The 12,318-nt window shown below is 36.5% G+C and overlaps 3 protein-coding genes across 10 annotated transcripts in view; all 3 read right to left on the reverse strand.

The window, feature by feature from the left end:
• Galphaq (G protein alpha q subunit) overlaps window positions 1-3,292 on the reverse strand; it is a 46,432-nt gene extending 43,140 nt beyond the window's left edge. For 2 of the 6 annotated variants that reach the window (XM_029317048.2, XM_029317054.2), the window contains exon 1: window positions 1,412-3,292. In XM_029317048.2, coding sequence (XP_029172881.1) covers window positions 1,412-1,529 — 118 coding nt within the window. In that variant the 5' untranslated portion in view covers window positions 1,530-3,292. The remainder of the gene's footprint in view (window positions 1-1,411) is intronic. The other 4 variants (XM_029317050.2, XM_029317052.2, XM_029317047.2 and 1 more) reach the window with 3 other exon arrangements.
• A 320-nt stretch (window positions 3,293-3,612) lies between these two features.
• LOC114941893 (uncharacterized) lies at window positions 3,613-5,991 on the reverse strand. Its single transcript, XM_085485365.1, has 6 exons — window positions 5,866-5,991; window positions 5,488-5,761; window positions 5,128-5,397; window positions 4,515-4,798; window positions 4,286-4,416; window positions 3,613-4,055 (listed from the first exon to the last, which is right to left on the reverse strand). Exons 2-6 carry the CDS (start codon window positions 5,731-5,733, stop codon window positions 3,976-3,978), a joined length of 1,011 nt encoding a protein of 336 aa, XP_085341491.1. The 5' UTR covers window positions 5,734-5,761; window positions 5,866-5,991; the 3' UTR covers window positions 3,613-3,975.
• Window positions 5,992-7,013: 1,022 nt separating this feature from the next.
• The window catches only part of Amph (amphiphysin), a 36,333-nt gene continuing 31,028 nt past the window's right edge, over window positions 7,014-12,318 (reverse strand). Inside the window, exons 3-9 of one of the 3 annotated variants that reach the window (XM_029317062.2) lie at window positions 10,935-11,125; window positions 10,269-10,541; window positions 9,926-10,044; window positions 9,596-9,639; window positions 9,189-9,386; window positions 8,400-8,617; window positions 7,014-8,310 (exon numbers count right to left, since the gene is read on the reverse strand). In XM_029317062.2, coding sequence (XP_029172895.1) covers window positions 8,230-8,310; window positions 8,400-8,617; window positions 9,189-9,386; window positions 9,596-9,639; window positions 9,926-10,044; window positions 10,269-10,541; window positions 10,935-11,125 — 1,124 coding nt within the window. In that variant the 3' untranslated portion in view covers window positions 7,014-8,229. The remainder of the gene's footprint in view (window positions 8,311-8,399; window positions 8,618-9,188; window positions 9,387-9,595; window positions 9,640-9,925; window positions 10,045-10,268; window positions 10,542-10,934; window positions 11,126-12,318) is intronic. The other 2 variants (XM_029317063.2, XM_029317064.2) reach the window with 2 other exon arrangements.

Here is a 12,318-nt window from a genome sequence, read left to right on the forward strand (position 1 = left end):
AAAAGAAGGAACGAATAAACTTTGTATTACGCTTTGTGATTTCGCGTCGAATCTTACAAAGCTCTTTTTTTTTCATTCTCATTCGATGACGCTAATGCCGGATTTACACGAAACCAGTAGGAGGTAAGTCAAATGACACGTTACTTTCACCCACACCTATATCATCATATTACGACTTTCCCTTTTATCGATTCTTTCTGCATATCTAGCATTGTAATTAATTGTAAGATTTTATGACATCATCAATATTTTTTTTTTTTTTTTTTTTTAGAAAAATAGAAAGACTATCGTCTCTCCATGAAACATATAATAAATTTCCTTGCAAGAAAAAAAGAAGCAGATATCTATATATATCTATTCTACTTTCTTTGTGGTTGGAACAATGTAAGGTGTAAACTTGCTATTAATTTCTCTATCAGATTCATGTAAATCCCGCTCTAACGCTTGATATCTATCGCGCGCTCTCTTTTTATAGAAAAAAAAGCAACATGCATTATTTCATTAGTTTGTTCAACGCGAGAGGCGAACGAGGTGACTTGGCCGCCTCGCTTTTACCGGCTTCGTAATATATTCTCCGACTAATGCTCACAGCTTATATATCGTGTATAGATAGCGGGGAGGCAAGTCAAGTGGCAAATTACTCGTTTACCTTCCCCGACAAACGACGATACAAAAGTTAGCCATCTCGAGCTGCTTCATTATACGCGTTATTTTCCGGAATTAAACGGGTTATATCAATCAATTCACGGGGGTCTACATCAATTTGCGAACGAAACAAATGAACCAGCAATTTTTCACTCTACTCTGTATAGGTCGGTCACCCTTCACCGGCTTCACCAAAAATATATACAGGGTGTGTCTAAATAAGTGCGAAAAATTGTAGTAGACGATTAACAATAAGTTTAGATTAAAAATTAAGATTTTTCGATTTTTTTCTCAAATTTCAAGCAAATTTAAAATAAATTTTTTGTTCAAATTTTAGACAAATTAAAAAAATTAAACTTGGTGAATATTTTCCGTTTCATTTTTTTAATTTGTCTGAAATTTGAGAATACACGTTTATATATAAAAAACCTTCCTTAATTTTCGACACAGAATCATCTAAAATTTGTTGCACTTATTTAGACACACCCTGTAATATTCCATATTTAGGTTGGGAAAAATTAATATCCAAATAAGTGCAAAAAATTTAGATTTTCCGTCAAAAATAAATTTCGGAGAAATTAAAAAAATAAAGTTTGGATATTTATTAATATTTGAAAAAATAAAACCTGAATTTTTCCCTCCCTCTTAATACACGTTTTATATCGAGGAATCATTATTATTCCTCGACAACGAACGATGAAAAATTGATCGCACTTATTTAGACACACCCTGTATATATGTATATATTTAATTGATAAAGACTCACCGAGCAGCAACAACTTGAGCTCCCTCCTGGCATCCCGCTTGTCCCTCCGCAGCTGCCGCTCGATCTCCTGGTTGATCCGTTTCTGTTCCTTCGCCTCTTCCGACAGGCAGCACGCCATGGCTCAGGACAACGGAATCCTCCTTTGACGGAGGAAGCGGTGCCGGCCGAGAAGAAGAAGAGGAGGTGGTGGAAGAACGACGAAGAAGAGGCACGAAGAAAGGAAGATCGTCGACGACGTATAGGCGGAGAATTAGTAAAGGAGAAGGCGCAAAGTGACAGCAAAGTGACAGCTCGCCGACCGGCGGCGATCTTCGTTGCCGATGAACCCTGGGTCGTCGAGATCCGAATAGACGACGGGGATGGTTTGCTATCTCGCCACCGCGGCGACGACGACGATGACGTCTCGTCGCCGTCCTCGTGGTCCCCGTCTTCTCTCTCTCTCGTTCCCTCCAACTGTCAGAACTGTCAAAACACCACCTTCCACCACCCCCAACGACGACGACGATGACGGCGTCGCACTTACTCCTTCACCACCAGCACTGCCAACACTATCACCACCGGCACCACGACGACGACGACGACGACGACGACGACGACGACGACGGCGACGGCGACGACGGCGACGGCGACGACGGGGAAACGTCCCCGGCGACGCACCCGTGTTTTCCTCTCAACGACGGCGGCGTCTATGCAGCGCCGCTGCTCCTGGCGGGGCTCGACGACGCCAGCGACGCATCAACGCGCGTCTACGCGCACGCACACGAGCCCCTCGCGCCGCCTGTCTGTCGTCCTCCGCTGCGAGCTCTCGCGCGGTCGCTCGTCCTCTGCCTCGGTCTCTCTCTCCCACCGACGATATATATATATATATATATATATATATATATATATATATCTGTCTCCGATGATTGCTCACGCACACATGTAAATCACTGCGCACGTTTCGCCTTTCCCACGGACACGACGTGTAAAACGCGATCTCCCGACGACGAGGAGGGCGAGGTCCGTCTCGTTCTCACTCTCTCTCGCACCTATATACCTTCTTCTTTACACATACACAGGCAGAGACAGATAGATAGACACACGTACACGACACTCGCTGCTTCCTCTCTCTGCTTCTCTACTCTCTTCCCCCTCCGTGGATGGATACTTTTGGCGCACTTGCTCGGCGTGTGTACACCCTGGACGATGGATGGCGGGCGCGCGTTTCTCAGCCGCGGACGACTACTAGACGCACGGCGCGGCTAGAGAGAGGCGACGTTCGGCTCGCGCGCGGTGTTGGGTGTGGTAACCCACCGGCGCTCCGTCTCCCTCCTCTCTCTCGCGCCCTCTCTCTTTCTCTTTCGCTTCTTCTCTCCGTCCCGCTCCCTCGTCGTCGCCGCCGCTGCTGCTGCTGCTCCGAGAACTCCAAGACACGAGGACGAAGGCGGCATACGACACGTCAACGACGACAACCACGAGAGAGTTTTACCGCGATGTCTCCATCCACCTCTCTCGCACACATTAACTTTCTCTCTCTCTCTCTCTCTCTCTCTCTCTATCTCTGTCTGTTTCTATGTTGCTGCCGTTGGCTGCTGCTGCTGCACGAGCGCCCACACCTCACTAGCGGAACAACTCCTCCTTGCGACACGCGCCGCGCCCGTCCGGCGCGCAGCTTTTATGAAGCGTCGCGCGAGCCGAGAAATCCTGTTAGACCAAACCAGATTGGCGAAGCCCCGGCGACACGGCGAGCTAGCTCTCTCTCTCTCGGTCCGCTCGTGGCTGCGGCTGCCGCTGCGTATCACCGTAAGGGCGCGGGGGGCGCGCACGTGTCCGCTAACGAGATTAAAATCGCCGAGTAGGAGGAGGCGCGGCCGCCACCCGCCGGGGAGGACGCACGGTGGACGGAATGACTGTGGCGCTGTGGTCGCCCGACTCCCTGACGTACCGACCGCTTTGACAGGTGGCGCCTCGAAGGCGCGCGAAAATTCAATTTCTTTCTTCTTGTCTTATTCTAGTTACTCTTCTTCTTCTTTCGCGTGTTTTTTTGTTCTTTTTATTTTTCGTTTCCCTCGAAGGAAATTGATATTGAATTTTTGATTTAGTCTTAATTTTCAGGTACTCCTGTTAATTGTCCTGCTCCAAATCTTGATTCAATTTTTGCGATTTATTTAGCAAAATTTATGTATATGAATATTTGCGTAGGAGTTACGCTTGATGCTGAAAAAAATACTATCAACATTGTACAATTTGTTCATTCTATACTTAATTTACATTGAATATCGTTTTGTAAAAAATATGGAATAAAACCTAAATTATAAATTAATATTTTTAAAATCGAGAACATTAAATATAGCATAAAAATCTGTTGATTTTTTTTCATCCGAATTTACATGCATCGTTTCTTTTTTTGCGTCTTAGAGAAAACACATGTCACAAAACCATTACCATTGTACGATGAGTGGATTAAGTTATTTCGAATGTGAGGCTTCACGAAGCCCATAATTCCGACAGATTTCTAAGACTTAATTCAATTCCTTAATTAATCAATAATTCTAAAATATGTTTGAGAAACGTCTTGCTTGTGCTTATTTTTTATCCGTGTGATTCTCTTTACATTTTTCGCATATTTCTTTATTTGTTTCTTCCTCGTGAAGAATGACTTTTCCTAAATATAAATGACATAAATAATAATTAAATAGAAAAAAATTATTCGCAGTTTATATATACTTGTTACAACACGAAAAAATACATAAATATATAAACAATATTTTATATAAATGTTTCATCTACTCTCTTTTTCTCTCTATATAAACATTTTAAATTGCTGTATATCGATTTTTTTCTTAATATTATATATATCATTTTAACAAATATATATTTTTTAAATATTATTACCTGTGTCTGTATCAATTTGACGTAAATTCATTGAGATTAATTCGAACAAATTCGCAGCATGCATATTATAGTTTACATCACCAAACAATTCCGCAATCTTGTGACAAAATTGTTGAAGGGCTTCCAACCGCCTTTAATTTCAGAGCCAATTTTGATGAAGTTCTCTCTCTTTTTAATATTTTAATTTATATTTAATTATATATAGTTAATAATAAAATATGATAAATACAAGTTAATTATCTTTGGTAATTCCTTATTTAAGAGCAATCTGCTTTGTTGGAAATCCTTCAAAATCCTATCGTGTTGTCTTTGCAGCTTCTCCATCTGCGATACAGACAGTCTCGAGTTCTCCAGCAAATTCCTAAAATTCGCGGATGCGAGGGAAAAGTCTTTCCTTTTATCCCAATGATCGTCCAATAGCGCACACATGTCTTTAGGGAAAATAATATTTTTGGAATAGCATTCCACCAATTCTCGCAAATTTGACATCCTTTTTTCTTTTTCAATCTCAATCTGGATGAAGGAATTATGGTGGGGAGCTTTTATTTATATACAATCCAAAGAAAGAAATTTAAAATAATCTTTCACAACAAAATAGCATTTTGTGTTTGAAGATGAAAGAGCTGATATCTTTGAAAGTGAATATAAGCCAAATTTTTTTAAAGGTTTATAAAAACGGAATATAAAATTTTTCAATCCTACTATTAAAATTGAATTGGAGTAATTGAAAATTAAACTAATTTAATTTTGTTTCTTTCTTTGTATTTAATATTTACAGATCAACATTAATTTTCGTAATTTTGAAATATAAAAGCGTGAAATTAAGTGCGCTTAAAAATTACCTGTTCGTGATACGATACGAAATCATTGTTTGTGTAATTTGCACTCGAAGAAGAATGACGTGCGAGTATGGCGTGACTCATATCGAACACTCTTTTCGCGGCGAGATACGACACTTGTAAGGATTGCATATGTTGAACAGCGGCTTCGAATACATTGCTGATTAAGCTCAGCTGCTGCATCAAGGTCGTCTGTTTATCGTCCATCGCAGCCTCTTCCACTTGGGTCCTTATCAAATATACTTGTAGAGTTGCCTGCAATTGTCGCGATTTCTATGTAAAAAAGATACGTCCGTTACAAATTCTAGGATTGCATTCTAAATGTCATAGCGCTAAGCGTATTCATAAATATAAATTAAATGCCTTATAATTAATAATCGCTGAACGCCTCGACGATTTTAATCCGTTGCACTGTTCGCAGCAAATGCAGCAAGCGGATGTGAGTTTTTCTTGAGCCAGCAGATGCGAATGCGTAGAGGTCAGAAGGGGTGAATGGGCTCGTGAAGCTTTTTCTTCCTCTGATGTTGGCGCAGAATGCAAAGAAGAGTATTTATGAATGTAGGAGTTGCTCCATCTCGAATGAGGATTTCGTTCGCAAGATTGCGACATATCTCATACGTCTTACTTGAGTTTATCTCTAGAATAAATATTATGATTTTGCTGATGCAAATGTGTGATAAAAAATATACAAGTTATCATATATGTTAATGTGTTACAAAATTCAAATTTGGAATCGCTTACTGATTATCTCATCAGCCATATCTCTCTCTAAGTAGACCTACGCCGTCAATGAAGGATATGTTAGAGGTTGACATGTGGCATTTGCGTGTGCTTTTACTTGTTGATCGTATTTTCTTCAAAATTTCTTGGGATACTGGTCAATGGATACTTAGGAACGATACATTTATTGTAGGCTAATAAATTACGTTCTAAATATTAACGCGCTGTATATATATATATATATATATATATATATATATTACAAACCAGTAGTTATTTATTATATAATCATCTTTTGCAAAAGACAATTAAGCGATAAATATGATACATTTCGTAAGGTTATAAAGATACGACTGACTTTGTTTCAATAAAGTAAAATAACAAGACGTAAAAATGACAAATGACATAACGATCGGTTGCTCCACTGCTACACTAAATCTGCGAATCTTTCGGTAAACTTTATAGATATAGATTACGTTATGAGCGCATAAAGTCTTTTACCGTCTGTATGTTAATATAATATAACATAATTTATTATATGTTATATTGTATTAATGCATGCATTAAAAAGATGAAGACATATTGCTTCAACTTTCATGTTTGATATTTTACATTAAATAACATCTTTGAATTATCAGGTATTTGTATACGTTATCAAAAAATATCCGGTGGATAATTAGTGAATAAATTTCTTTTGTTCTTTTTTTTATACGTTCTTAATATTTAAATGCACATCTCCCACTTGGTATAAATACTTTGATGGTATAATTATATAATTAATATTGCACATGTAATTTAAATTGCAAGCTCAAAGGAATGAAATAATCCATTCAAGATCTTTCGAATACAAATTCCACACATATATTTTATATATAAAATTTCTTTTTTTTTTCTTTCCTTTTTGAATTTTATGATATTTTTCAACTTAATATTTTTACCAGGGGAAACTCGATAAAATCACAAAACTTGTTAATAGCTTCTATTAAATTATTAGTGTGACAATGGATCAATCCTCGAAAGTAGCCTTTTTTATAAAAGGAACAATCCAACTTTCTTATATTTTCTGCGCGTTTTATAGCATAATCAAATAAACAGACACACAATATATCAAGTAAAGAAGCTGAAATTGATATTCTCTCTTAATGCTATTCTGTAAGTATATATGTATATATTATTAGAACACTATTTATTACACAAGATGTGAATACAAGTTTATTTTCGGCAGATCTAACGAGTATTGATCGAGTCTACAAAAGTTTCGGTTTGTTACGTATTCGTTTTCTACTTCATCATGAATAGATACGGGAGCGATAATAATTATAGCGATAATAATAACAATAATAATAATAATATAATAATAAACGCTCTCTTGTCGCTGCCCAATTTTCTACATACATATACATAAAATTGCGAATACAAGTGAATAAAACTTGCAAAATATTTCATTGATAAAGTTTATACTCCAAAAAGGGGAAAGACAGAAAAAAATAAGCATAAATAACTCAAAAATCTATACTCATCTCATTTATACATCGTAATATTCATCTTTCTCTTACGTATCACCTGATCACGATATCTATTATTACGTCGTTGAAAAATTTGGCATTTGGCGAGAAGTTTAATGGGATCTATCGCTAGAATCTTGAACTGTAGGCGAGTAAATAATGTAGAATCTTATATTTTACGAATGCAGATACGTAGTTGGACCTTGAAAATTTTACGGCTTACCTCTCGTTGAATGAGAAGGGGCTTTTCACACACGTCGCTCTTAAACTTTAAGATATATATCTCTTAGTGATCCTCTCTTTTCAGCGGCCACAAAGTTATCTCGTAAAATACTCTTAAGTAATATATAGATCTATGTACAATTTCATAAAATAATATTAATTTAATATATACCTTTCGTGTTTTTTTTTTATATTATTATAGTAATGTATATCGTTGTGTACATGTAACGTGTGTTTGTTTGTATATGTGTGTGTTACAATATATTAGTCGCTTAAATATCTCATTTGATTATTATTTCAAAATGTGTATTCGTACTCGTTTGATATGAGAGATTTAATCCCACATTTTTGACGAATAAGAGTGAATGTTGGCACAGACAGTGGCTGGGTTAAAGGCACTTTGGGGTGATTGATTCTCTCCGCAGTACCGTCCAGCATAACTATCTTATCGAATTCCCCGCCCCCTCCCCCTTACGCCTCCTGCAGCCCGTCGCCTGACTCTTTTCAATTCGCTTTTACCTATATACGTCGAATGATCGCGCGCGACTCCTCTTATAATATGTATCTCCCATTTAATAACGTGACTCTTTCTACCTTAAAGTAAAATACGCTGTCTCTGGTGAGCATTGGAGTGTGAATGGCGAACCGACTACAGCCCTCACAGCGGTTTCGTGAAATTTGCTGGGAACATACCCTTCTCGTTGGTGCCTTCCTTGATACCCATCAACCATCCTTCTTCCTGCAAACAAATGCAACAGTATAAGAGAGAGATCTAACTTTAGCGTCAGATATTTTCACGAGCTGTATACAGTTCGATTCATTACAAACCTGTTCCTCGGGATCATCATATTCCACAACGCGAATGATCTCGCCGACGTCAAACGACAGCTCGTCCACGTCCTCGCGATTGTATTTATAAGTCGCTTTAACCCTGTACAAAACACCCGGCGGCAGATTGTCGGTGGTCGCCCCTACAGAGAAATTGGTAGCATTTTCATATTCCGCTTCTAGAACGACCGAGTCCGCCCCGTTAGTCATGGACCTGCCTGTGATTTTGTTCGCATGGAGACTTTGATATGTACCAAATGTTTATGTGCAAAATTTCATACTTTATATATATATATATATATATATATATATATATATATATATATGTGTATATCTATACATTAACATTTTTCATTCCACAACTAGATCAAATTCGTTACGATCTTCTTGTTTCGGCAAGACCATGCACAAAGGGGCAGGTATACTAATATTACATTAATAATCCGATGCTGCAAATTTAATAACATTCGATTAATTGTGCCATGTGTTACGTATATTTGAAACAATACACTGACCTCAATCTTGCGAAAACAAATTAATCAACGATTATAAAATATCATGCATTTAGTTTACTTTTGTAAACTGTAATTTAATTATTTTATTTTAACGAAACTTGTTTATTTATAATTGCAGAAAAATATGAAAAAAATCTATGAGAGAAAAAATTCAATTCAAACTATTGAGAAAGTTTGTTCACAAAGTTTGTCTCGACATCATCTTATACATATTCGACAAACTTTGTTAGGAAGAAAAGCACATTTACAAATTGAAGTTACGCGAGCGACTTACCAACTGGAATATCGTACAGCTCCTCGACTTGTTTGGAAGGCGGGACCGCGTTCTGTGGCGACGCATCCTGATTATTGAGAGAATTATCATTGCTGTTAGCATTGCTGTTAGCGTTGCTGTTAGCGTTGCTGTTAGCGTTGCCGTTTATCTGGGTGGTCGGCGACGTATCTCTGGCGGCGGGCGCGGTATCATCCAAAGCTGAAACACGCGAGAGAAAGCGCACTCAAAAAACTGGATGGCCAGCCATAACATGGTCTTGTCAAAGCCGTCGGGGACAAGTCCTGTGTCTGTTCTACGCGCGTAGCGAGAACGTTACAAGACATGCATGTATTAGTGCAACATGTATGTAATTAGTACACGCGACGCGTACAAAACAAACTTGAATAAAAACGTGATAGAATAATTACCTCCTGAAATATTGTTCTGTGATGGTTGCGTGTTGATTATTAGGCTGAAACAAATCAGAATTATGTAACTCTTATGTCTCTGTTAATACATTTTGTTTGTATAATTACTATTATTGGTATATATAATTATTATCGTGTTTTATGCAACAATTCTTATTCAAAATATTATATTTTGTATTACTAATTATACTTTTAGCAACGTTACATCTTGCGTTTTATATAATTCGGATTTAAACTCTGTTTTATATAAATAATCTTTCAATATATTATTTTTTATATAATTTCTATATCTATATTATAAATTTAACTTTACAGAATTGGTTTACTTACGACGAGTTCGCGTTAGGCGATTTCGGCGATGGAAGTTCCGTGTTCTTCTTAAGCGTGTAAGATCCTCGCTGACTTTCATTAGCCAATTTATCGACGATCGCTTCTAATTCCGAATATACCTAGGTACACGAATGGAAAAGATATAAAAATGCCATTGCAATCTTCTTATACATATATCCAAGATTTTAAAAAATTCGATAAAATATAAAATATATGAAAATATAAAAATATATATATATATAATATAAAAAATATATAAAATGTATTAAAATTCTGTTAAATTAAATCTAATTCTATTACACCGAGATTCACGCTTCTTTCAGGCAACTATAAATTAGATTACCTTGGAACTTTCAGTGTGAAACACTTGCTCCGCGGCGAAGAGCGTCTGCAGATTAGTGACGAGGAAAAGAACGCGCGAGTCATATAACGCCGGCAATTCGTCGTGCAATTCGGAATTTAGTTGCTCGTATGTACGTTTCGCCTCCTCCAGCAGTTCCTTCCCTCGGGACACTTTGAGCTCGTCCCTCTTCTTTGGATTGCACTGCAGGGATTGGAAGTTGTGTCTTTGACTGTCGTAATCTACCAGCTTCCGGCCGCGCTTGTCGACTTTTTTCTAGAAACAAATAAAAACTTGAAAGCGTTGATGCAAGACACATTATCATAAAAATTGTATAAGATGTAGGGAAAAAATTCTTTATCTATGTGCTTTTATCTTTACAATAATATCTCAATGACTTTGCAGTATCATTTCCTATTCATTATAAAGGAAGTATAAACAAGCATTTATTAAAATGGATGAGTCAAGATATAAAAATGGTATGATCTAGCAAGTATGTAAAAGAGAAAAAGAAAAAGTACTAATTTGTATATTAATTTAATTTTCATTAAAATATCGAGTCTATATATTATATCTATTTTTCCTGAAAAATTTTGCAACAAAATAAATTTTATTTTATCGTCGATAAAAAATCGCAATTTAATGTAATTGTAAAAAAATGTAACGTACCCTCATCTCTGGGAATTGGCTTTGATATGTGTTGAGTGGCACGAGAACCTGGTCCGCGAGCTTGTGAGTGAAATCCTGCCACAGCATGTCGAGATTTTGTGCTTGCACGTACAACAGATCGTGTCCAGTCCATTGGCTCTCGTAAATTTCGTTCAACGAATCCATGAGCGTCTTCGAGGCAGCTTGCACAGCTGAAAAATTAAATGCAAGCATTGGTTTTCGCTTTTTTTTAATTAAGGTCTTTTTAATTATTGCTATGAATGTGTGAAACTGTCGCGCATAGCCGAGACTAATTTTTAATAGAGAAAAAACTTTTTCAAACTCAAAGACTCATAATGCGGTCATTAGGAGAGACACGAAGCTATTTTGTAAAGTCGTGGAGAAACTTTTTCACGCCGATTTTTCACAGGTGACACGTGTCTTTTTACTTCAGGAATACACACGACGCGGGTGACTACTTTCCTGACCTACATCTAAACCTCTTCTCGTACATTCACCTGAGGCGATAAGGCGGTTGTTAACAAATTCCTCGCTTTAGCTCGCTGCAAAAGTTGCGAAGTGGCTGTCATTCGCGTTGGATTTCGCGTTGACGAGTATTTAATTCGAATCATAACGAAACGATATGAAATCAGAATTCTATGTCGAGTTGATCTCTTCTACTTCTTTTCACCTCTTATAAATCGATGTCTCATTATTTTTAAATACTATAACATTGCTCTTTTATCAAAAAAGAGTTTTGGTTGGATTACTGTATAAATATAATGCATTTGATTTTTAATTTTTTTTGTAATTGAAATCATATACATATATAACCAATATGTATTACAATTAGTTTCCTCTATATGTTCTAGTAAAATAAATCAAGTTATATTCTAGGAGAAAATATCAATGATTCAAGGAAAATACACGGAGAGAATTTTCTCTTAGATTTATCCTGAAAATTATGGTAATCGTAGGACAATATGATATTGCAAGAATATAAAAGCTTCTTTGATTAATATTTACCACAATAAAAAATATTAATATGTACATAGTAAAATTAATCAAACTAAAAATATTTTATACCTTATTATGGTATATTTTAGTATTTTTTATTGTGGTAAAATATTTAATCAGAGAAACTCTTATAAAGTTCTTCCAATACCATATTGTCTCACAATCAGCTGATTACCATGATTTTCAGGATAAATTTTAGGAGAAAATTCTCTTTGTGTACATAAGTACGAAAAAATTATGAGTATTCTGAAAAATTCACTGCGTATAAAATAATCATATTATTTAAAATAAAAATAATTAAATAAAGTTAATGCGCCGCTATATCTCTTAAATAAAATTACATTATAAATCAATTTTGATTAATGCTACATTATATGCATATAAAATT

Source organism: Nylanderia fulva, unplaced genomic scaffold, assembly GCF_048542155.1.
Source record: "Nylanderia fulva isolate GAGA-0341 unplaced genomic scaffold, ASM4854215v1 Scaffold36, whole genome shotgun sequence".
In the NCBI taxonomy this organism is placed as follows: Eukaryota; Metazoa; Arthropoda; class Insecta; order Hymenoptera; family Formicidae; genus Nylanderia; species Nylanderia fulva.